Source organism: Dryobates pubescens, chromosome 4 (genome assembly GCF_014839835.1).
Source record: "Dryobates pubescens isolate bDryPub1 chromosome 4, bDryPub1.pri, whole genome shotgun sequence".
NCBI classification, from domain to species: domain Eukaryota; kingdom Metazoa; phylum Chordata; class Aves; order Piciformes; family Picidae; genus Dryobates; species Dryobates pubescens.
In genome coordinates this window covers 28605625-28631574 of record NC_071615.1, presented here as the reverse complement: position 1 = coordinate 28631574, position 25950 = coordinate 28605625, and the positions used below count along the sequence as shown (strand labels likewise).

At 41.1% G+C, this 25950-nt stretch overlaps 1 protein-coding gene across 1 annotated transcript in view; it reads right to left on the bottom strand.

Moving 5' to 3' along the window:
* The window catches only part of CNTNAP2 (contactin associated protein 2), a 1034004-nt gene that overhangs the window by 272260 nt on the left and 735794 nt on the right, over window positions 1–25950 (bottom strand). The window contains exon 13 of the mRNA XM_054160987.1: window positions 10773–10973. Coding sequence (XP_054016962.1) covers window positions 10773–10973 — 201 coding nt within the window. The remainder of the gene's footprint in view (window positions 1–10772; window positions 10974–25950) is intronic.

The following is a 25950-nucleotide window of genomic DNA, read 5'->3' as shown; positions in this document are numbered from 1 at the left end:
TGCTCATTGCAGAAGGTTGGAACTAGATGATATTTAAGGTCCCTTCCAGCCTATGATTCTGTGAAACATGAGGGTTAGCTGCAGAAACTTCTCATTGTCAAACTCAGCACAGTGTTTAGACTAAAAATGACTGCGGGGGGGAAAACACAAACATACAAATTGTAATTAATTGTTTCTTATTTTGCAAGACAATTAATTTAATTAGCTGTAAAATGCAGAATATATTTTGACCTGAAGAAAACCACAATTTCTGAAACATTAATTCTATTTCTCTTAACTTTTCTTTGTCCTCCAACACTCAACCAACCCAGAATGAACTGCTCACACAGCCAAACATCACCTGTTGTAGGAGAATAGCAGGTTGGCAGTGAGTAGCCTTAGCTAAAGCAGCCATGGAAGACACCAGCAGTGAAGATGATTATATTACAAGCAGCATACAACACCCATTAGGAAGTGGACTTACACTATCAATTTACTTTATTTTGAGAGCTGAGCAGCCACAAAACAAAAATAATTTTCAGGCACTACTGTTTTGCATGAGATGTGAAGTGATCAGACCTGGAACGAGGAACTCAGCATTTCAGTATTTTCAACATTTCCTTTACAGGCAAGTTTTCAATTAACAAACCCAATTGTACTACAAATCTTCACATTTTTATCTCTTTCAGTGACAGACTTTGAATTAAATTGGTGCTTGCATATAAATTAGAGTTAATGCTTACATTGATCAGTTGTCCTTGGTCAAATCCTCTAGGGAAGCACTAGGGAAGTCACTTCTTGGACTGTGCTTGCTTTTCAACTATTTTACTTGGATAACTCCATGTCAGAGAGTGAAAAGAGTACTGATGTCCAAGAGTATACAAAGAGATTTCCCAATGCATCCCAAAGCAGCACTCAGGTGTTCACAGATGTTTAAGGAGCTAGTCTAATTTCAGACCCACTTTAGATTAGGACATATTTCTACAAGTGGTAGTGTGAAGTTCTACACTGATTCAAGCAAATGTGGGTTTACTGTAGGGTAGAAGCCTGTGTTGTTATCTGTGAAATTTTAAAACATTTAATCCTAAAATACTGCTGAATGAAAGGCAGAGCAGTTCTTTTTTCCCCTCACAGTCCAAGATATGCCCAGACACTCAAGCAATTTTATTCCTTTCGTCACCTGCAACTCGCACTGAATTTCCAAAAGACTTCCTTTTAGAAACAGAACAAAACCCAGTAAAATTAATCAAAACCTTGAAACAGCTTATGTAGCAAATTCACTATTCACTCTTCTATTGATCTCAAGTAGATATGACTTTATTCAGAACTCTGAAGCCCTGTCCAAGTTTCCCAACTGCACAAAACTATTAAATAATTTTGAATATCTCACATTTTTATTATTCTGCACCACCTTTATACTTTCTAGACTCCTTCCATAGCATTGTTAATTTCCTCAAATCTAGCTAATATTAACACACTAATTTCAATTAAGCCACCTTCAGTTTGAGAACAAAGTAATTAATGAAGCTAAATAAGTGGTCCCTTCAGTATATTTTTGTCTGCTGCAATAAGCCTTTTAGCTACCACATACACAAATTGATTTGTATTTTCCATCATCTCCTAAAGACTGTACCATAACATTGCTTTGGTTTGAAAAGATAAAAAGACCTCAAGTCCAACCATGCTGCTCTCTCTGGGCAGCTTTCAAATTCCACCATCTCTCCACAGCACAGCTGATACGTGGCAGCTTGCTTCACCTGCTAAACTCTGATACTCTCCCATTGCCCACAGTATTCTTTCAACCCTTGTCCATTTTCTTCCAAATAGTCTGAGAAGTCTTTGTAGAAGAGTGATGTAAACAGAAAGAAGTAACATCACAAAACATATTTTCACGACTTGCAAAACTGATCAGTGGAAGCAGCATGCATTAAAAAGTGCCAGACAGTTGAAGAGAAGGCAAGAGAGAAAGAAAGAAGCAATATAAAACATGAAAGAATGAAGAGGGAAAAAGGTGGGGTGGGGGGGTGGGGGGGGTGGAGGGTGGTAAAAATTAAGATAAACACAATTACTTTCTTCAGTATTGAAACTCTATGCTAAGAAGTGTATTTTCCCCCTTTTTTTTGCCCTTTGTGATGTTACCATTGAAATCATAGGACCACAGAATGGTTTGGGTTGGAAGAGACCATGAAGGTCATCTAGGTTCCAACCTCCTGCCTTAGGCAGGGACATCTCCTGCTAGACCTGGTTGCTTAAGGCCCCATCCAACCTGCCTATGAACATTTCTAGGCTTGGATCCTCCACAACTTCTCTGGGCAGCCTGTTCCAGTGCTTCACCATGCTCATGAGAAAGAATTTCTTCCTAACGTGACATGTAAATCAAGATTCTTCCAGTTTGAAGCCATCACTCCTCATCCTCTCACTCCATGCCTTCATCTAAGTCCCTCTCCAGCTTTCTTGTAGCCCCCTTCAGGTACTGGAAGGTTGCTCTAAGATCTCTCTAGAGACTTCTCTAAATTCTTTCTATATTAGGATTTTTCTTACAGATAAATAATACTCCTTTGTAATTAAAACATAATACAGCTACATACACAGGGTTCTGGAGCACTGGAACAGGCTGCCCAGAGAGGCTGGGGAGTCATCTTCTCCAGAGACTTTCAAGGTCCATCTGCATGCACTCCTGTGTGACCTGCTAGGGCACGGGATTTGTACTCTACGATCTCCAGAGGTGCCTTCCAACCCCTACCATTCTATAGTTCTACAGAAAAGACAGATTTGTTGATCCACATTGATCATCAGGCTGTGGCCAGCAATTCCCCTATTCCTCAGGTCTACTACACCAAAACACACAGAAATCTTTAAATAAATAACACAAAAAGTCCCAATCCTAAAACTTTAATTATTTCCAACTACATAATGTCAAGATGCTTTTAGATCTGTGGATGAAAAATTGGCATAGTGTTGGAGGGTGCCTTCATAGATGAATTGTCTTACACCTCTGACAATTTTTTTGGTCTGCTTGCAGTTTCAGATTTTCTGGAAAAGAAATTGGTTCAGTATCTCTTCCAAACATTCTTGCCACTTGACACAGTGCTTTATACAAAAGATGATGAAAACACAGTCTATGCCACAGGGGACAGATGATTAAAAAGAAAAGCAGCTTTGATCTGTTATTCCTGTGTCATTCAATAGTAACACCACTGTAAATACCGTTAAGATTTTACAAAAGTGTATATGAAATCAGAATATGGTACAAATAGCAGAGCTGGAGACACAGGAAAACATCAAAGAACAAGTAAAGGAGAAAGAGAAAAAAGGCCAAAAGAACCTTTAAGATGGACTAACATTAGCAGAAAGCAGATTCGTGTTTCCCATCACTGTGAGAACTAGGAATCTGGTTTGTAGATTGGATATCAGAAGACACTTGATGACTGAAAGGATTGTCAAACACTGGAACAGGCTCCCCAGGGAGGTAGTTGAATTCCCATGCCTGGAGGGGTTTCAAAGATGCAGAGGTGTGGTGCTGAGGGGCATTGTTCAGCACTAGACTTGGTAGAGTTAGAGAATGGTTGGACTCAATGAACTTAAAGGTCTTTTCCAAGCCAAACTGTTCTATGAATCTTCCAAGGCAATGCAGGATAATGATGAAAAGGCCAAGAGACATCTGTAACAAGGTAGGGAATGAAGTAGTCTCATGATCCCTTTGTTTTAAGGACTGGAAGGTACTGTCTTCTCTTAATTGCTTATGTTTTGCTTTATTCTTCACACAGTTGTTTATGACATACATTCATCTCAGGAATGGGAATGAAAAGAAGAAACACTGGACATTTTTATTGCATAGTTGAATAGGAAAAAAGCAACAAGGCAAATACTTTTAGGATAGGGATGAAAGAGAAACTCTTGTCAAGACAGGCAGTGATAGACCATCTAGATCCCTTTTTGTCTGAGAAATTAATAAACTGATCCATTTTGGTCACTTATCAAGAACAACGACTTCGCCCCAGAACAACTTTCAGGGAGGAGCAACGCCTGTGACTGTTTCTGTACAATGTTAACCACGGATCATTAGAAACATATTTTATACAGCAGGAGTCAGTAGAGGCAGTGGAGTAATTACCATTTCCCTCTGTCTTTCTTTTACAAAATAAAGAGTGAAACTTCCCCCAGAATAGGGGAATCACACTTAGAGAGAGTGGGTATGAGGAAAAGTGGTTAGGAACGCTGTGCTGTAACCGCAAAGTTAAACTCAGATGCACTGCTTTTTTTTTTTTTTTTTTTTTTTTTTAAACAGGGAGAACAAAGAATCCAGGCCTCACAGAACTGCAGTTTTGCTTTCCATAGAGCATTTCTAAAATTTCCAAAGCTCTCATCAGCCACTACTATTTCTAACAAACACCCAAGCAACACATAGGCTTTTTCAATTAGGGATGGTGGATTAAATCTAATTGGCTATACCACAGTAAAAACAATTGAGAAATTAGCAAAATGTTCAGCAGCTAAAAGAATGATGGAGTTAAAGTGAAACTAACAGATTCAGTGTGTGTGTGTGTGTGTATATATATATATAAACAACTCAAAGGAATTGCTAACAGGCAAGGAAAGGTGCAGAGTGAAACAAGCATATGAAAGAAGGGTGTACTAATAATGGACTGGGAGCAATGACCTCTTAACTAATCTTTAGAGGTTGGACTCAATCTCTGGAAGGTCCTTCCAAACCCTACCATACCATAATTCTATGATTTATCTGCAAGGTCTGACACGTGTTTCATGACAAACATTTAACCTATGAATTAATGTCTGCTTTGGTTCTATAGCAAAATCAAAACAGAAAATTCCACTTTCAGGACATGAACATATAGATAAGAGTGGAGCAAGGACTTTGTTCATGCTGTCTTTTTGCTCAGAAAATCACTAGAAGTTGAAATCAGCTTTTCTAGAACACTGATAGAAAAGAAGGGAATAATCAATAAACTTCTTAAGGCCAGACAAGATATATGAAAGCTTAGAGGCATGTTTTCTGCAAGAACATTGAGAACATTGAAGCCTGAGCGAGTCTTGGAGCATCTTCCATTCATCACTCTACAACTGCAGAAATCCCATCCCTCTCTCAGACTCTTTCCAAAACCCCCTTATTAAGCAGGAATGAAACCTGAAATTAGCACTCTACATTGGTTAAAAGACATCAGCATGAAATAGGAAAGCAATGTGAAATTTTATATATTAAGCTCTGACTTGGAATGCAACATATGAAAAACACCGCATAGGAATTTTAAACCGCTTTAATCTCAGTCTACCTAAAAATCTTATTTACTACTGGTATTACAATTGCTTTCTTGTAACTAAAACAAACAACAAATTAAGTTTTCTATTTCACCTATTATCCTCCTGAACTCATGAAGTTGCTGTCTCGTTTCAACCAAAACCAAGCAGACATGAAATAGTAATTTAAATACTGAAGCAACTCTATCTGCTTTTCATATTCTGCACAATGAATAGGACTAAAAATTGTAAAGCAACACCAACAGATCTTGTTCTGTTCTCTCTATGTTTTTAGCTCCCATGCTCTGATTATTTGTTACAGCTCCTACAGCTCTGGGAAATGCCAGACTAACAGAGGCTGTGAACAGCGCAGCCCTCCTCCCTTCAGGGTCTCATTCCCAGGGTGAAGAATGGCAGAAGCAGCATGCTTTCTCTCCTGACTTTGGAGGCTGAGAGCAGTGGCCCGTGGAGAATTTCATACCAAGGAAGTCACAAGCAGGTGCGATTAGGAAGTCTAATGACAACACTGGATGAAGATAAATGATTTTATTAACTAATATTCTGCATTCTATTAATATATTGTGTAACTCCCCTGTACATAAACTAGACCTTTGAGGTATTTTCCAACCTTATTGACTCTATGATTCTAGTTTTGTACAGCAAAGATGGGGAGATTTTTCCCATAAAAGAAATTTTTGTATATCATGTGTTGCCTTTTCCCTTATTGTCAAGAACTTTTGTCTATCTCCGTGTTTCTGTTTGAAGGAAAAGTCCTAACAGCTCCAGTGCCAACTGGAAAGTGTTTGGGCATCAAGAACATAGAAAACAACTGGCTTTCTGCAGGTCCTTAGTACTACACATATCATTAGGTTCTCAAAATGGAAGTTTCCAAGGAAACAAGAGAAAAAATAAGATACGTGAAGTGTAAGTGTAAAAGAGCAAAACAAAATGAAACCCCTGGTGGTTTATTATTCACACTTACATATATAGGTACAGTGCTATTAAATTGCTATTATGATCCATGGGCTTATCATTTCATTCTTTTATTAAAAGTAATCGTTACTTGGATTGCCAAGATCAGGCCTCTATCATGCTAATAACTGCATATTCACAAAGGAACTCCTGGCCTTCAAAACACGTTATCTAAACAGACAATAAGAAGTGTCAGCCTTCTGTTGGCCTAGCTGAAACAAAATAAAAAGCAAGAAAAACTAAATACAATCATAAAGTCATTGAGAAATCTGTATCAGAGACAGGGACTGCACACAGATCTCCTTGGCACATAGTTAATTGACATAAACACTGCGAGATAACAGCTCGAACATGGCTTCCCCTGAAATGTAGAGTGTACCTAAAATGTTGTTGTGTATTGTGATAGGATGATGTGTTTTCAGCAGAGCTGCCTAGTTTTGAGCTTTCTTAGGAAAGTCATTGTCAAGGGTTATGGCTGGGCCAGCCACTATATGAGTGACAAAGGTTCCCTATAAGCCCTCTGCTTCCCAAAGGGAATAAGGGAAAGACATTCATGGGCTGGAAAAGAAGATAAAAACTAATGAAAATTACAACAATAAATGAAAGATTATATAAATATGTACAACACTAATTCAAACCTAATTCCCCTGATGGCAATTAGTCACTGTCACCATTAACGCTGTGGCAGAAGTCCCAGACTGGACTCTGGAGGAGACAGAAACCAGATTCAGTCATGCTATCTTGACTGCTTTTGGTTTTCAGATCATCTTTTGCTAAGGCTTTGAAACAGACCCCTAGGTATGAGCATTATTTAAATGATATTTGGCTGCAAGTTCAAAAGAAACAAAATCAAAACATTAAAGAAGAAAAACTGCATTTCCAGATAGTCTTTACTCATTAGTCTTTACTCATTACTCACATGGACTGTGCATGTGCTGTCAGCTCGTGGTTTGGACCACAACACTCTGTGCTGGGTTAGGAACTGGCTGGAGGGCCGAGCCCAGAGAGTGGTGGTGAATGGTGCCACATCCGGCTGGCGGCCAGTCACCAGTGGCGTCCCCCAGGGATCAGTGCTGGGCCCCATCCTCTTTAACATCTTCATTGATGATCTGGATGAGGGGGTTGAGTCAGTCATCAGCAAGTTTGCAGATGACACCAAGTTGGGAACAGATGTTAGTCAGTTAGAGGGTAGAAAGGCTCTGCAGAGGGACCTTGACCGACTGGACAGATGGGCAGAGTCCAATGGGATGGCATTTAATAAGTCTAAGTGCCGGGTGCTGCACTTTGGCCACGGCAACCCCATGCAGAGCTACAGGCTGGGGTCAGAGTGGCTGGAGAGCTGCCAAACAGAGAGGGACCTGGGGGTGCTGATTGACACCCGCCTAAACATGAGCCAGCAGTGTGCCCAGGTGGCCAAGAAGGCCAATGGCATCCTGGCCTGTATTAGGAATAGTGTGGCCAGCAGGAGCAGGGAAGTCATTGTGCCCCTGTACTCTGCATTGGTTAGGCCACACCTTGAGTACTGTGTCCAGTTCTGGGCCCCTCAGTTTAGGAAGGACATCGAGACACTTGAACGTGTCCAGAGAAGGGCAACAAGGCTGGTGAGAGGCCTTGAGCACAAGCCCTATGAGGAGAGGCTGAGGGAGCTGGGATTGTTTAGCCTGGAGAAGAGAAGGATCAGAGGCGACCTCATTGCCCTCTACAACTACCTGAAGGGTGGTTGTAGCCAGGTGGGGGTTGTTCTCTTCTCCCAGGCAACCAGCACCAGAACAAGGGGACACAGTCTCAAGTTGTGTCAGGGGAGGTTTAGACTCGAGGTGAGGAAAAAGTTCTTCACTGAGCGAGTCATTCGTCATTGGAATGGGCTGCCCAGGGAGGTGGTGGAGTCGCCGTCCCTGGAGGTGTTCAAGGGGAGATTGGACGTGGCGCTTGGTGCTATGATCTAGTTGTGAGGTCTGTTGGAACAGGTTGGACTTGATGATCCTTGGGGTCTCTTCCAACCTTAGTTACTGTGATACTGTGATACTGTGATCCAGCTTTGAGCCAAAAGTTGGACCAGATGACCTTCTGCAGTCCCTTGGAACTTGAATTATCCTATAATGCTATGAGAATCCTTTTTTTTCACGTATGTTCTCAGAAGTCACTTGTGATTTAATTTACATGGAACATCTCACTACTGGCTTCCACAGACCAAGTGGAAAGACAATAACATTGTGACCATCACAGATCTTGAAAGTCTTTTCCAACCAAAATGATTCCATGACCCTATAAATAGGGTGTCATAATGTATTTTAGCCATAAGGCAATCCTGCAAAAATCATAAAAAACCCAGAGAAAGGTGTGAAAAATGAATTATTTGCTCAGAAGCCATAGACTGAAGCCAAGAACACATAACTTAGAAAGAAAATGTATTGGTGTTTTTCTCCCTAACACAAATGACTGCTGTGCTTTGCGTACAAACCATTACAAGTGTTATGCAAACACTGCAGTGTGATTTTTTTTTTTTTTGTTAGCATCTAAGTTAAAATTATCTGCCTTTGTAGTTTTATTCTCTCACTTAAGGGAAAAACAAACAACACCTCACAGAGTAGCTCCAGAAACTCACTTCCCAGACATAAAAAAAAGTGGTTTATGAAGAGTTCCTATGGGAATTTATCTTTCTATAGAAAAGATAAAAAGGTGAAGAAAGAGGTATCTGAAAAAAAGCAAACAAAATACCTACAAACCAGTAACACCTATGAACAGCTTAAAAATGCAAATAGCTGGACTTGATTTTTCCTTAAAGAAATTTTTAGTGAGTTATTCTTTTGTGTGCTGCTTAATCTTTTAAATCTAGCAGCTAAGGCACATGTGAAATTACAGAATGTGTTTATTTCATTATCATATCAACACATACTAACAAGAACAATTTGGCCCTGAAATAAATAGTCTTAGACATTCAAAGGAGGAGAATGTTGCACTGTCCTCTCTGTAAACGGTGAGCTTTCTATGCACATTATCTCCAGCCCTATTCCCAATTAAATTCACCTTCTAAATACCTTCCCAAAGACAGATCCATATGCTACTTTCTTGGAACACATGCAAACAGGGAGCTTGCATCCATGACCAGAATCACAATACTCCTGAATATGATTCAGAATCCTATCCATTAAGGTCCAGGGAAAAAGGACTTGTTTTCCGCTTTTCAGAGTCTCTGTGATATGCTAAATTAAGCAAAGTAACAGCAGCGGAGACAAACCAAGCATTAGAAATAGTTCCAAACCAGCAGGGAAGAGGGAGAGGAGTAACAAGCATTACAGTATCTATTAACTAACAGAATGCTTATGGAAATAGGGATAAGATGCACACGCATGCCAAAGGAATCCTTATCTATAGCACCATAGGAAAACATGCCAAAATAAATTCACAAGGGGAAGCAGCTTGAAGCATAGCACTGTAAGCACCCAGCCATTAGTTTCATCTGAAAGGCTTTTTAATTGCTCCAGTCACAATGAACTCATTGCACAGTCAGGAAACTGTGTTATGTATCTCCACTTAGAACCCAGTCTTCACTAAGGGCCATTATTTATTCAGCATCAAATTCTATTGTAAACAATTACAGCACAGAGAAAGTATTGGGTGTATATTACCAGAGTTTCTAAAACTGAGTTCCTTTTTTATATTGAGTCAGGAACAACTACTGCTTTTGTCTTTATCAGCTACAGGTGAGACTGGCTGAGGATGCATACATGGCAAGCAGTACTGGGACTGTTCCAATTAAGCTTCACAAACTTAAAATGAATCTACTTGTAGGTGATAGCAAACCACATTTCTCACACAACCACAGCACCAACCACACCGATTTCTACACTGTGTAAGGCAGCCGATTACCCACCAACGCTCTGTTGAACTGCTTCAGAGATCCTACTGGCAACATTCCAACCTTCATTCAGCCAGTGACACATGAAAACTGACAACCAGAAAACCAAGATGAAGTTCTAAGCAATTTTTCAGTGCCTCTGTTGATTAAGCTTTCAAAGTTTACCAGAAAACCACCTTCTTTAAGGAGCAAGACACCTGAGAGAAGACTGACCAGATCTGTGTTTCAACAAAATCTGTTTTAGTAGTAAGGAAACAGGCAAAATTTCCTATGAAAATAATTTTGTAGAATCACAGAATGCCTTACAAGTGACCTTAAGGACCATCTAGTTCTAACACCCATGCCACGAGCATGTACACCTCCTACTAGAACAGGTTGCTCAAGGCTCAATCCAACCTTTGAACACATCCAGGGAGGGAGCATCCACAACTTCACTGTGCAACCTGTTCCAGTGCCTCACCACTCTCATGGGGAAGAATTTCTTCCTCACATCTAACCTAAATCCAGTTTCTTCCACTTTGATGCTAATACCTCATATCATGTCACCACATGCCTTTGTATGAAAGTACTTTCAACCACTTACTTTGTGAACTTCAAGGAAGAGAGCAAAGAAGTATGCTTGCTGAACAGACTGGTCTGACAGCAGTACCTCTGGAACTGTTCAGACAAAGCTCTTCCTTATTTGGTGACAGCCCACTCAGCCTACCTGGTGTGTTCAGCAGCCGGGACATCTTGCATGAATAGGAGATAAACTGCTCGCAGTACTCAGCACTACTGGTGATGGCAGAGATCTGGTCCATCATTGCACTGTAGTTGAGCTGCAGCACAGTTAACTTCTCCAGGCTGCTGCCTCCCACAGAAGTCTGCATTTGCAGGTCATGGTACACAGTTGTCCATACTTTGTCCTCTGAAAGAGAGAAAGGAAAAAGACAAGAACTGGTAAAAGATCAGTTGAACTGAATTAAAAGAAAACTAAGTCTTTGACAAAAGACTAAAATACTCTACAAGGGTTTTTATTGACGGGGTAGGGAGAAGGGGGACATTGCACAGGAGAACTCATAGCATACTTCCAACAACTGAGAACTGATGAAAGGAAGAAACCCTGACTTATTTTGCTATTTTGGTAACAGATACATTGTGTGAGGAGACTTCTTTGAACAACTAATGCTAACAGTGACATGTGGAACTAATAAGGCTTGGACAAAAAGTCCTGTTTCCCAGGTGAGCCAGCCAAGCCTTTGCCCCAGATGGTTGGGTCTCTACATACAGAGCCACACCACTGACAGAAGTAGTCCTTCTAGATATGCAGAGACAAAAACATGCCACACTGCTAACTTTGCTGTATTTATCGCAAGATCAAATTCTCCAAGGAGATCATCTGGCAGTTTCAGAGAGTTCTAATTCACCTGACAGGTGTGCCTTACAGCAATAAAACTCATAAAATGTAGTGTATAGCAGTAAGTTTTCAAGTCATCTATGGAAATCTCATACCTGCTAATGCAAATCTGAGTCATTCCAAACTTCCTGGCTTGATATTGCACTTCAATATCTGAACTTAGTGAAAAATCCATTGATAAACTGAGGCATACTCAAAAGTGCTTCACTACTTCACCAAGTTCACAGAAATGAGCTTACACACACTGATAAATTTTGGGGGTGACCCAGACTGAAGTTATGTTTCCATGTTATGATTATTCTTATCTCCAGGACTTTGTACTCTACTTCATTTTCCAGGCTTAAGTTTTCACTGCACAGCATCAAGCTATTCTGGAGTCATGTGGACCCAAGTGTTTATAACTGATATGGTGCAAGTCTTTCTAATCAAACATTTAGAGATAAGGGAAGCAAAGCAGACGGATCCTCCACAGGGAGTATGCATCACTAGCCAAATAAGATGGAATTCAGCAGGTGATGCAAGGTGGTTTTTATTTTAATATTCATATCCTTAGTCCAAAGCTCTACATCAAACACAATAAATAATCTTTCACCCTTCCCACCCCTAAAGGAAGAGCAAAAAAGGAACGTCAGTATTGCCTTAATCCCACTTCCAAAACACAGAACGTCAGGTTGGAAGGGACCCCAAGAATCATCCGGTCCAACCTTTGTAGGTAATAGTCTAGTTGAAACAAGATGACCCAGCACCCTGTCAAACTGAATCTTAAATCATCCAACGTAGGGGAATCCACTGCTTCCCTTGGGAGATTCCAATGTCTGACTGCTCTCATGAAAATTTTCCTCTGGTGTCTAATGGGAATCTCCTCAGGAATAACTTGTCCTATTACCTCTTGTCTTTTCCATGTAACTCTTTATAAAAAGGGAGTCTCCACCCTCCTGGTAGCCCCCCTTTATGTACTGCCATATGGTATTAAGTTCTTCCCTAAGCCTTCTCTTCTGAAGGCTGAACAAACCCAGTTCTCAGCCTTTCCTCATATGGCAGCCCGGTCAGTGTTTTGGTCATTCTCTGGGCCCTTCTCTGGACACTTTCCAGCTTGTCCACATCTTTTTTGTGCTGCAGGGACCAAAACTGCATGCAGTGCTGCAGGTGTGGTCTGACAAGTGCTGAACAGAGCAGGACAATGACTTCTTTATTTTTGCTGGTGATGCCCTTGCTGATGCAACCTGGCATTATTTTGGCCTTTTTTTTTTCTGCTGCTGCAGCACACTGCTGCTGAGCTTGTTGTCCACCAAGACCTCCAGGTCCCTTTCCACAGGCCTGCTCTCCAGCCAGGTAGATCCCCGTCTGAGCTGCACTCCCAGGTTATGTATTCTGAGGTGCAAGACCCTACACTTGTCCCCACTGAACTTCATAAATTTCTTGCTAGCCTACTCCTTGAGCCTGTTCAGGTCTTTCTTGGAGGGTGGACCTCCCTTCTGATGTCGTAACCTCTCTGCTCATTTTGGTGTCATCTGCAAATTTCAGAGTGCTCTTGATGGCAACATCCAGGCTACTTATGAAGATATTTAACAGCTTTGGGCACCTGGGGAACCCTACTTGTGACTGGCTGCCAAGATGAGAGAGAACTCTTGAGTAGCACCCTCTGGACAAAGCCTGTCAGCCAGTTCCCCACACCCAGATACTGAGGAACCATTTGTATTTGTCATCTGTCACATTACACAGACAATGCAACACAGTTCTGTTGAAAGCCTGGAATGGAACTTCTTTTTCAAGAAGGGATTGACATAGTTTATAAATTTACTGACAGCAACACCTCATTTTTTGGCAGAAAACTGCCAAATCTTGGATTCCTGAGCCAGTAAAGGCTCCTATAATAGCCATTAGGATGCAATAAGAATCTAACTAGAGAGAGGAGCTGCATTAGGCACTATGTCTGTGAAAATTCTTCCTTTTAGGTCCTGGATTCTAGCCTATGCATCCCTGAGACTTAAGCTTGAAAATAATGTTCACATAATTTTTGGTTATAGTTTCTCAGAAAGTAGATTGAGTACATTAAGAAGAGTGAAACCAGCAGGTGGATGGGAGGTTCTCCTACCCCTCTACCCCTAGTGAGGTCATATCTGAAGTATTGTGTCCAGTTTTGGGCTCCCCAGTTCAAGAGAGACAGGGAACTATTTGAGAAAGTCAGTGAAGGATAAAAAGTTGCTGAGGGCACTGGAGGAGGAAAGGCTGAGAGCCCTGGGGCTGTTTAGCCCAGAGAAGAGCAGCCTGAGGTGGATTTTCTCAATGCTGATCAACAGCTAAAGAGCACGGGGTAAGAGGACAGGGACAGACTCTTCAATGGTGCCCAGTTACTGGGCAAGGGGCAATGGGCACAAACTACAACACAGGAGGTTTTGCTTGAAATGAAGGAAAAACTTCTTTGCTGTCAGGGTGATGGAGCTAGCTGCTAGAGAGGTTGTGGAGTCTCCATCTCAGGAGGCTTTCAAAATGCACGTGGACAACCTGCTGTGGGCAACACTGCTTTAGCAGCAGAGCTGAACAAGACAGTCTCCAGAGGTCCCTTCCATCCTCACAATGCTGAGATTCTGTGAAAATATGTGGTCTGTGCTGATGACCAGTGCTACACTGCTGATACCACTCCTCTGTGTCTTCTTTAAACCAGCAGTGCATATTTAGCATTCGTATCAGATGGAAGGATGGGGCAATTAGCTGAAATCTCAGTGAACATAAATGTAAGGCAATACCTAAGACAAAGACAGGGGGAAGTCATTTGAAGATGTAATAAAAATTATATCCATCTCCATCTGCTGCTGTGTGATCTGCATTTGTTGTTAAGAGCTGAGGCCTGCAAACTCTGCTGGATTTCTAGCTACTATCGCACTCTATTGCACCAACATTTAGGAATGCATTTCCTTCACACGTCAGTCTGGAGATAGCTCTTCATTAGACGTGACTTTTACCATCATTGGTGCATTTGTCACTTCAAATTGGATTACTACAATGTGTTCTACAATATGTTACACCACAAATCACTCCAGAAACTATACAAGACAATTCACTTTAAAGTGGGCTGTCTTCTAGGGAGGATACAAATTACAATAGTAACTATCTCCTGTTATGAGATCTCCTGTTTTAGTTTCTGATAACAACATAATGTTTCATTTTCTCTTGAATTTTCTGGGATGGTACCACAACAGTCATTAGTAGTGGGATTAAACTATGCATTTTTTGGTTAGGCATTGGAACAAGGTGCCCATGGAAGTGATGGACTTAATATCCCTGGAAACGTTCTAAAAATGTGTAGACAAGGCACTTCGGGATGTGGCTTAGTGAGCATGGTGGTGTTGGGTTGACAGCTGGGCTTGATCTTAGAGGGACTTTCCAACCTTAATGACTCCATGATTTTTTGGTAGCAATTCTGTAAGCACAAGATCAGACCCATCCCCTGCATTGGACAGTTTTAAGACTCAGCTTAACAAGGTGCTGGGCCATCTTATTAAAACTACACAATCACCTAGAAAGGTTGGACCAAATGATCCCCTTTCAACCTGGAATTCTATGATTCTGTGTTATGGGGGGAAAAAAGAAGACAGTAGTCTAAACCCTCTTCTTCTCTCTCATTCCTCATATAATAAATAAAATCTTAGAATAGGTTGGATTGTAAGGGAACTTAAAGATTATCTAGTTCCTGCTAGATCAGGTTGCCCAAGGCCCCATCTAACCTGGTTTTGAACACTTCCAGGCTTGGAGCCTCTACACCTTCTGTGGGCATAGCACCACCCAGAGAAGTTCACACCACCCTTACGAGGAAGGATTTCTTCATAATGCCTCTTCTAAATCAAGCTTCCAGTTTGAAGCCATTACCTCTTGTCCTATTACTACACGACTTTATCAAAATCCCCTCTCCAGATATTTCTGCATGTATATAAAATTTTAAAACTATATATATATATATACACACACACCAATTTGAAACTAATGCTGCTACAGACTTCAAAGGAGCTCCAGTTGGTTTTTATAGAAGTGGAAACGGTGAGGTCGATTGAAGTTAATCAGTGTTTTGACAATCTCGCCTGAGATTTGCAAATGTCCATTTTGCAGTGAAGTTGCTCTGGTGATATAAATTCTCCTACTCTCATCTTCCTAATGTAGAAAACAGGGTTTAGATCAGAAAAAATCCAATATCCAGAGGGAGGAATAAAGAGAGAAAAAAAAAAAAAAAAGATAAAATGAGTAAATGAAGAGTGGGTTTTTTTGGGACTAAATGTTGCTGAAATCAAAGTCAGTGAGTTTCTTTATTTAGGTAGGGAATAGAATCGGTCCCAAAATGTAATTCAACCATTCCTGCAGTAATTTTCTCCTACTGTTCCTCTAATTTTCTCTTCGTCAAGATAATAATGAATCTTCACATTTAATTACTGAGTACTGATTGAGTATTTTCCTTTTTACTTACAGATATTGTCTTCTGAGACAACAAAACTGTACATTTAGTCTTGCATTTATGTAGTCTCATACAATTCAGCAAGAAAACTCTATTTACTTTGTGAACTTACTGGGATAATCCTATAACCAGAGACTGGTTTGGGTTGGAAGGGACCTTAAAGATCACCTAGTTCCAACTCCCTGAAGACAGGAGTTCATAATATTTTACTATCATCTACGTAACAGATAAATCAGATGCTGCACAAGACACAGTGAAAATAAGTGGCAAAACTAAAGTCTTCAGGGAACCAACCCTTATCAGAGAATTGACAATGAAATTGCTGCTCTAACATGTGTTAGAAACTGAATTGCTGGAATGTGTCCAGAGAAGGGCAACAAAGTTGGAGAAGGGTCTGAAGAACAGGTCTGGTAAAGAGTGGCCGAGGGAACTGTGATAGTTTCTTCTGAAGAAGAGGAGGTTGAAGGAAGACTCCTCTACAAGTCCCTGAAATGAGGCTGAAGCAAGGTGAGAGTCAGTCTCTTCTCCCTGATAGCAGATGACAGAACAAGACAAAAATGACCTGAAATTCTGCCAGGGGAGGTTTAGGTTGGCTATCAGGAAAAAAAAATTCTTTCCTGCAATAATGGTCAGGCATTGGAACAGGTTGCCCTGGAATATGGTGAAGTCACTGTCCCTGAAGGTGTTCAAGAAACATGTGGACTTGGCACTTCAGGACATAGTTTAATGGCCATGGTGATGTCAGGTTGAAAGTTAGACTCAATGATCTTAGAGGTCTTTTCCAACTCAAACAATTCTATGATCCTGTGATTCTAAAGCTGAAGAGATATTACTAAACTGGTTGCTGAGCAGAGACGGACTTCTCTGGATTATTAGAGATGGTTTCAAACCATTCAACTCAGTCTCATCTAAAAAGCTAATGAAAGGAGCATATCAAGAAGCAGAATACAGCTCACTCATGCCTTTAAAAAAAAAACCAAACCACAAAAAAATAACCAACACAAAAGATTTTCATGCTGAAAAACACGTGCCGTGGGGGGGGGGGGGGGGGGGAGGGGGAACAGCTTCAATCACACTTGAGCCCTAATGTAGGAAGTGACCTCATATAGATGTTAATAGAAACAAGAGTTTTAGAATGATCATATATTGAAACGAACAAGAAAGAATGAGACACAGTATAGCCATATGAAGGAGGACTCGGATCATTTAAGTGTCTGATCTAACAGATGGCACTTGCAGTTCAGTTTAGATTAAGGAATATTAAAGAACAAAGGGCATAAAAGGAAATACAGTTGCTTTCAGCAGAGTGAACAGAACACTGGCAAATGCTGGAGTTCTGGGGTTTTTTACAGGTCAGTCACTGAACAATCAACAACTGATTCTACCTTCTGGAGGGTGGCCTATACAATTGGAAAGATCAAATGAAAACATTTCCCTTAAAGTGTCATTGAGTACATTTCAGCATACCCTGGGTTCATGTGCACTTAAAAGAAATCAGCTATCTGAAAAGGAATCAGCTACTGCCTGACTTCTTTTACTGAACAATGCCACACTACTGTTTAGCTATGATCCTAAAAAGGGCTTCCTAAAACCACTGGAGAAAGTAAGAGAGTTAAAAAAATATTACTATATATATATATTTGAAAGGATATATTTAAGTAAAGGTTCTTCAAGGCTTTTGCTACGTTAGCTTGAACCTCAAGAAACCAATTCCTTAACTATCTTGAGCAAAAAAAAAGTCAGGTCAGTTTTCATTTCTACCCTCCTGAAGAGGCAGAAAGAAGACTAACACAGGTTTCAACTGTTACCACTACAAAAACTTCACCTTTCTTTCTTCCATGAGCTTTTGAGTGCTTGAATCCTCAGCATACTCTTCAGTGATCCAACTTAATTCACTCAAAACCAACATTCTCCACTCTTTCACATCCTGCTACCTTGGACAGACAAGACAAGGAATATAGTGCACTGAAGTACACTGATCTTTTCTGGAGATTGCCTGATTTTCAATGTGAAGAATTAAAAAAAGACATGTTTTCACTGAGGGCCCTCTTTCATTTTCCAGAACACAGTTTCCTTTTTCATAGCATAGGTAAAACTGGCAAATGCTGTTTGTGTAATCTCATTCCTGAGTCTGAAGCAACAACTCACCATATGAAGCAGAAAATACTATTGAAAAGTGGGATGAGAAGAGGCTTAATATTGATGTGATCACTAAAATACTAGATCAATATGTCTTTGAACCAAGTGGTTAGCAATTGAATTGAAAGCAGACATTTCCCAGGCTAATATGGACTGGAAAGAAAAGGACAGGAGAGTAAAGAAACTCCAAGGGATGTAAGACAACATCTTTGGTCCAACTAAACCTTCAAGAAATATTTGATGTGAAAAATCTTAAGATTGAATTTTGGAAAATTGTGTGGGTTTGGCTCTTAGTGTACAATTAAAACCCATAAGAGTGCTTAGCAATTTCTGCCTGTGAAGAAGGTTGCAACAGCAGCTACTTTGACTGGACTCTTCTCTCTGATTTAATGGGAAACACAGGTTGCTGGTCTGTAGCAGCCGTAGCACTTCTCTTCCACTGCACGAATGCCATGAAGCTCTGCAAAACATTTGAAAGTGCAGCTTTCCAATACAGTTGGGCACTAACTAAGATGGGTTTAACATGTATGTGATGGTCATAGCAAGGACCTGTGACCATCATGGCAGAAGTGTCAGGCAGAAGCAAAGCAACTACTCAGAGCTTCGGTACAGACTGGCAAAGATTGCTAAAACAAATGGCAGAAGACTCCTTGCTCTGACTATTCCTCTTCATTAAGTAGGTTAGTGGTTGGGTTTTTTAATTCCACAGTTCTGTGATTTGTTAGCAATCCAGTTTACGCAGTGAGACAGAGAAGCAAGCAGTGCACAATGCAAGTTAAGTACAACTCCTGATCAGAACTACTTGTGAGCCTAGACCGTTTGCATCTACTCTCCCTAGCAGAACTGTCAGTCACCAGAAGATTCTCAGCACAGTTTTTGGTTAGCATCCAGTTGGCTCAGCTGCTTGTTCATTGGATGTTCACTGTACAGCATAAGAGTAACCAATGCAGCACAGCTCTGTGGTAGGTGCTACAACAATGTGAGCAACAAAGCATCCTCAGGTAGAAGTCAACACTTCTGACCACAGTATTTGATCTAGACCCATGAGTCATAAGTGCAAAGGAGAGGACTCTAAGTCATCTTTGCCTTTTTAACTCCCCCAACTTGCCTGCTGAGCAGTTTCTGTGGAAATCCATGTCTGTTGAGAGCACTAACCCTCTCCAAGGACTGCTGTGCAGAAAAAGGGAATCCAGCTGAGCAGTGATGGTCCTAGATCTCCTATACAGTAAGTTACAACACTGCCATGCCTAATTAGTTTCTATTTCAAACAGCATTTTCTCCTGTTCCTGCTGACAAACATCCTTGATTTTCTTTTGTGATTATTGGCAGGTTTATTCCATTGCAGTCAGAAAATGCTGGCCTGAACGAAAATCCAGAGTGATTCTGATTTGTGATGCACAAGTGCATCTCACACAGGAAAACAGAAATCTGATCTCTGTAGAAATATCTTCAGGTTTAAGGTACCACTTTGGCAAAAAAAGAAAAAAGCCAAATAGAGTACATTTATGTGGCCAGTAAGTCAAGGCAGGTTCTCCTCTGCCTCCCCTCTGCCATAGTGAGGCCACATATGGAGTACTGGGTCCAGTTGTGGGCTCCCCAGTTCATGAGACACAGGCAACTATTGGAGAGATCCCAACAAAGACTACAAAGATGCTGAGGGCAGTAGAGAATCTCTGAAGAGGAAAGGCTGAGAGCCCTGGGGCTGTTTAGCCTAGAGAAAACTGAGAGGGAATCTTCTCAATGATGTTCAATAGCTAAAGGGTGGGGGGCAAGATGATGGGACCAGGCTCTCCTCAGTGGTGCCCAGTAATGGAACAAGGGGCAATGGGCACAAAAATAGAACACTAAGTTCCATGTGAACATGAGGAAAAACTTATCTGCTGTGAGGGGCCAGAGCCCTCAAGGTGGATGCCCACAGAGGTTGTGAAGTCTCCTTCCCTGGAGAGATTCCAACCCGCCCTGGACACTGGGGAACCTTCTGTGGGTGATGACTAGATGATATTTACTTGGTCAAATCCAACCAAGTAACTGCTGAGCACAGGAGCACCTAACAACATTGTTTTCCAGTGTTAACCTGAGGCAAAACCAACCAACCAAAAAATCATCCTGACTTTTGAAGCTTACCAGAGAGAGAGCTGCATCTGATCAAGACAAGTTTAGATAAAGGCTGGCAATTAGTCTGTAAACTGACTAAGGCTGAATGGATAATCTGCATCCAACTGGAAAAACAGCTATGACCTTCTTACCAACAGTTGGTACCATGCTCCAGAACACAGGGAGGAAAGGCACTGCCCACTGGTGTTGAGGTACAAAAAAAAAGACGAATGCAAACTAAAATGATGCCCCAATAAATGTATAAATATGAATAGATAAAAACAACTTCCTGCATTTCAGCTAAAAAACTTTAAATACTTGTATTGGAAGCTTTCTGCAATGAGATTACACTGGGGCCAGTCTCCACTTTTATTGGCACTATTTTGCTTATTGCCTTTATATGTTTGTCAATTTGTTCTACTTGAGTTAACAACTAAACACTACTAATTCCTTCCTGTATCAGACTGGAACATCTGGAGCATAGGGGAGGTTTAGATTGGATATTGGGAGAAATTTATTTCCTGAATGAGTGGTCAGGCATTGGAACAGGCTGCACAGAGAGGTTGTGGAGTCATTGTCCCTGGAGATGTTCAAGAAACACGTGGACATGACCCTTGGGACGTGGTTTAGGGGCCATAGCGGTCTTAGGGTGATGGTTGACTCAATGACCAATGACTCTTTTCCAACCAAAACAATTCTGCAATTCTGTGATCTACACAGCAAAAAGTCTTTAATTCTATTTTTTGAATTGCTAAAAATTTTATGTTTCACAGGCATTTATATATATGAATAAAAGTTTTGGTACTTGGGAAGTTCAAAAAAACAGTTGTCAGGCAAAATGTCTCATTTAAAAAACTAATTATAGAGATATGTGCAATTGAAACATTTTCTGCTGCTGGGACATTTCTCATCAGTATGTAGTGATGGATGGCACATTTCCATTCATGCCATATGTTTCTACGTATGCCATAGCAAAAAACACTCCAGTGACCCACTATTTACAGGAAGAAGACAGAAAAATCACAGGAGCAGACAGTTATGGTTGTTTAATGTCTACTCACAAAGTCATTGCACTAATTATTACACTTGCCACTTGTATTAAAAAGAAGAGGAGAAAGAGAAGAAAGGAGAGGGGGTGAACAGGCAGAGAAACCACCCCGTACACTTGACCTTAATAGGCATGATGATATCTCAAAGTGTTTGGAGCTGTTTAGCTTCAGGCAAAAGAGCTGTACTAGACAGGGGATAGGGTAAGCACCACTCAAATGGAGCCATTATGCTTGCAGCTATTTGGATCATGAAATGAGATAAAAGCCACATCAAGAGGTGTAATGACTTCAGGACCAATAGAAACAATTAACTGACATATCTTCTGGTAAAATAGATTATGAAACCCATCTGTTCTGCTTTGTGTCAGTGGTCTAAATTGCGAAGTAGAAGAAACAGCAGAGTGACTATGATTTTTCTGTCCTCAGTATAAAGACATGAGGAACTACAAAAGTGCTGGTCCTCCCCTCCTGCTGATGTCCAATACAGCCATTAGGATAATTAATGACTCACTTCTGGACCCTGTGCATTGTCCTTCTGTTTATTCTTCACCTTCCCCTCTGAAGAAGTCTTTCAGGACAAATGCACAAGATCACATAAGGGTAAACTCACTGATCTGGCATGTGTTCCCCATCCTCCTTGGGTTGAGGTGCGGGGGAAGAAAGAAATAGAAAAAAATAGGGAATGATATAATTGTTTGGGTTGGAAGGGACCTTAAGACCTTAAAAAGCTCATCTACTTTCAATCACCTGCCATAGGCAGGGACAGCTCCTTGCTAGATCAGGTTGCTCAACACCCCATCCAACTTGGGCATCACAACCTCCCTGGACAACCTGTTCCAGTGTCTCACCACCCTCATGGGAAAGAATTTGTTCCCAATGTCTAATCTAAATTGAGGTTCTTCAGGCTGAAGCCACTTCCCCTCATCCTGTCAATCCATGCCTTTGTCAAAAGTCCCACTCCAGCTTTCTCCTACAGTGCCCTTCAAATACTGGAAGTCTGCTCTAAGATCTCCCTAGGACCTTTTCTTCCCTAGGCTAAACAACTCCAGCTCTCTCAGCCTGTCTTTATGGCAGAGGTACTCTAACCCTCATATCATCTTGGTGGCCTCCTCTAAACCCACTTAAGTTATTTCTTCTTTCTCAATGGAATTGAAACAAAATCTGTCAGAAGAAACTGACAGAAATACAAAATATAATGCAGAGCATTGTGTGAAGCTGTAATATACTAAAAGTTTACATTATCTAATTTAAAAAAAAAAAATCTTCTTTCCACAACAGCTGCCATGTCAATGACAAAGAGAAAACAAGAAATATCTTCAAATGAGTACTAAGATAGGATCCCTTCAACTCTGGGAAAAAAAAAAAAAAGTTTGAATGCTGAGTCTTTGCAAGGTGGACCTGCCTTTGAAAGAAGGTAAGAACTGGGCCTGAAGATGGTAGAGATTTCGAAGAGTTATCACTTGGTCTAAGATCACAAGTCTGGAACTGATAGGTGTTGGAATGGTTAAACATTATGCCATACCATGGCTTTGGTGAGGATTTCTGTGTAAGTGCATTCATTTGAAAAGTTCAAACTTTCCAACTCTAAATATTTTCATTACTGTTTTCAGAAAGGAAAAAGAAGCTTCATAAAATTTACACAGTTCTTATTACTAAGCGTTTGGGAAAATGCTCTTGATTTTGCAAAGCTGTGATACTTCAACAGGACTAGATACTTAAATGTAATAGCTGAAATATTTTCATTACACTAGGAGGACATGGGTCTGGGGAACAGGTCTTGGGAGGGAACTGGGGTTGTTTAGTCTGGAGAAAAGGAGGCTGAGGGGAGACCTCCTTGCTCTCTACAAATCCTTGAAAGGAGGTTGGAGCAAGATGGGTGTTGGTCTCTTCTCCCTAGTAACAAATGGCAAGAGAAAATGGCCTTGGGGCTGCACCAGGGGAGGGTTAGGTTGGATATTGTAAGAAACTTCTTGACTGAAAGGTTTCTCAAACACTGGAACAGGCTCCCCAGGGAAGTGGTTGAATCCCCATCTTTGGAGAGATTTCAAAGAGGCAGAGACGTGGTGCTAAGGGACATAGTTTTGCACCAGGCTTGGTAGAGTTAGAGAATGATTTGCCTCATCTTTTCTACGATTTTATGAAACATAAATGTTTGGCTCCTCTTCATATCCAAACACAGCACCAAGTTTAGGGTTTATTTGGAGAAGGCAAGGACAAGCGTATAAAAGGAATTCTGGGAATATTTGACAATGCACAGCAGTCTGCTAGACCATAAATGCATATTTCTGTGACTTTGACTACATAATTGTATTGCAGAGATTTCTTAGAAACTAGAACAATTTTTATTTATCACACCAACATCTGTGAAGGGCAGGACACATCAGAACATTTGTCTGTTTACTAAATTAAGACACACTGAAGATGAATGTGGTTTATGCCCAGAAATATGCCCAGACAGCTGTACACTGCACTGTCATTTTTTCTTTGGTTTTATTTTTAAAATTACTTTTCTGACCAGTTTGGAAGCCTAACACTTCCTGACTACAGAATCTGTATGTGAAATGCTGACACAATGATGAAATAATAAAAGATGTGATACAATATTTGTGATATAGTACAAGGATGAACTAAGGATGTGTGCTCTTGTGGTCAAGAAAGCAAACGGTCTCCTGAAGTGAATTAAGAAGAGTTACAGACTTACAGGTCAAGGAATGTTCTCCTCCAGACTACTCTGTCCTAGTGAGGCTACATCTGGAGTACTGGGTCCATTTTTTGACTCCCCAGTACTAGAGAGACAGGAAACTACTGCAGAGAGTCCAATGAGCCTATAAAGATCCTGAGGGGCCTAGAGCATCTCTGTGAGAAGGAGGGGCTAAGAGCCATGGAGCTGTTTAGCTTGGTGAAGAGTAGTCTGAGAGGGGATCTTCTCAATGCTCCATAGGAGCTAAAGTGCAGAGAATGGGGCCAGACTCCTTTCAGCAACAGGACAAGGGGCAATGGGCACAAATGAGAATACAGGAAGTTCCAAGCTGCCCAGAGAGGCTGTGGAGTCTCCTCTGGAGAGATTCCAAACCCACCTGGACATTGTGATCCTGGGAAACATGCTGTGGGTGACCCTGCTTTAGCAGGGCAGCTGGACTAGATGATCCCCAGAGGTCCCTACTAAGCCCCACTATTCTTTTATCCTACTATTGGGAAATCTATTAGGACCTTCTTCACATTTACACTTAACATGAATGAGCAACAGTGTAGTAGAGGATAGGTGTGCAGGTCGTGCGCCTGACACCACTGCACTAGGATGCTTTTAAGATTCACAAGGATATCCTTGAAAAGTACCCAAAATCTATAGCTAGGGCTGAGCACAGTGGTTGCTCTTCTGAACAGCAGAAATCACTGCAACAGATCAGTTCTTGGCACTATTCCCTGCAGTGCCTGTCTAATTAGTTACTGATACAGTTCAAGGTGCTAGTCAGGATTTAGAAAGCCCTAGATGATGCAGGATCCACTTCTCTGAAAGATTGCCTTCACACTTGTGTCTCAGAACAGATTGGCTAGCCTGTCTCTCCAGTCCAAGGAAGACTGATGGCACTCCCAGAGCTTAGATCAGGCTCTCTTTCAGGTACATGTGTATTAGAGAAGTGCAGATAATAATGGGGATATGAAACAATGGCATTCTGCTCTCCAAAACACTGTACAGCTATGAATAGGCTGAAATTCAACCTTATTGTGCAGACGTTTGGGGAAAGTCAGGGGCTATGACTATTGTACCAGCCACCCAGTGCTTCAGACCAGGAAACAGTCCTGAGACAGACTGTACTTTGTGCAGAATTATGCCCCCTTCTCACTTTTCATTGTGAGATTTTTCTGCCTCAGCATGGCTATAGAGATGACTCAGAGAGGTCCTCTTCCATCAGGATGCCCAGATGGAACTGACCTATGCAAAACTAGTGCCAAAAGCAAGAAAAACTCAAGTAATAAAACCCAAATTAGTTAATGTAGTTATATAGATGGTTTCAGGAGTGAACCAAGGTATGTCCTTCCAACACCAGTTAAAAAGACAAAACAGGACAGAAGAATCACAAAATCATAGAGTGGTATGGGTTGGAAGGGACCCCAGAGATCATCTACTCCAACCTCCCTGACATGGGCAGGGACACCTGTCATCCAGACTTGGCTGCTCAAAGTCCCATCCAACATGGCTTTGAACAATTCCATACTTAGAGCCTCCACAGCTCCTCTGGACAACCTGTTCCAGGGCAGACATTTGAAGGGACATGCAGACTGTGCAAAATGTCTTTATGGAACAGCAGAAAGGGTCTGTAGCTTTAGACAAAATGTACTATGGGTTATTCAGAACCAAAAGGGAGTGAAAGAGAAGGTTCAAGTTTTTTGTTTCTTTTGCAGTTAATATCTGTTCCCTGCCCATGATGGTAAATCTGTGAAAATCAGCAGTATCTAGGCAGAAATAAAAGTCTGGCATTTCTCAGAAGCTGCTTTCTCCAGTACACCCAGAACCACAGGTATTCCTGAGCTACAAATGGGTTGGCATGTAATAGTTTTGGTTAACAGCCATATAGATCTACCTTTTTTGAAACAAAGCACCACTGAGGACACAAAAGTAGTACTGCTGGTACTAATTAACAGCTGTGATTCAACAGGTTTGTGAAATGGATGAACTGCCACCTTGCTCAGACTCGACTGAATGGTGACCGCAGATTTGATCACCCCTCTTACAAAAAAGCTCTTAGCAATTACTTCTCGT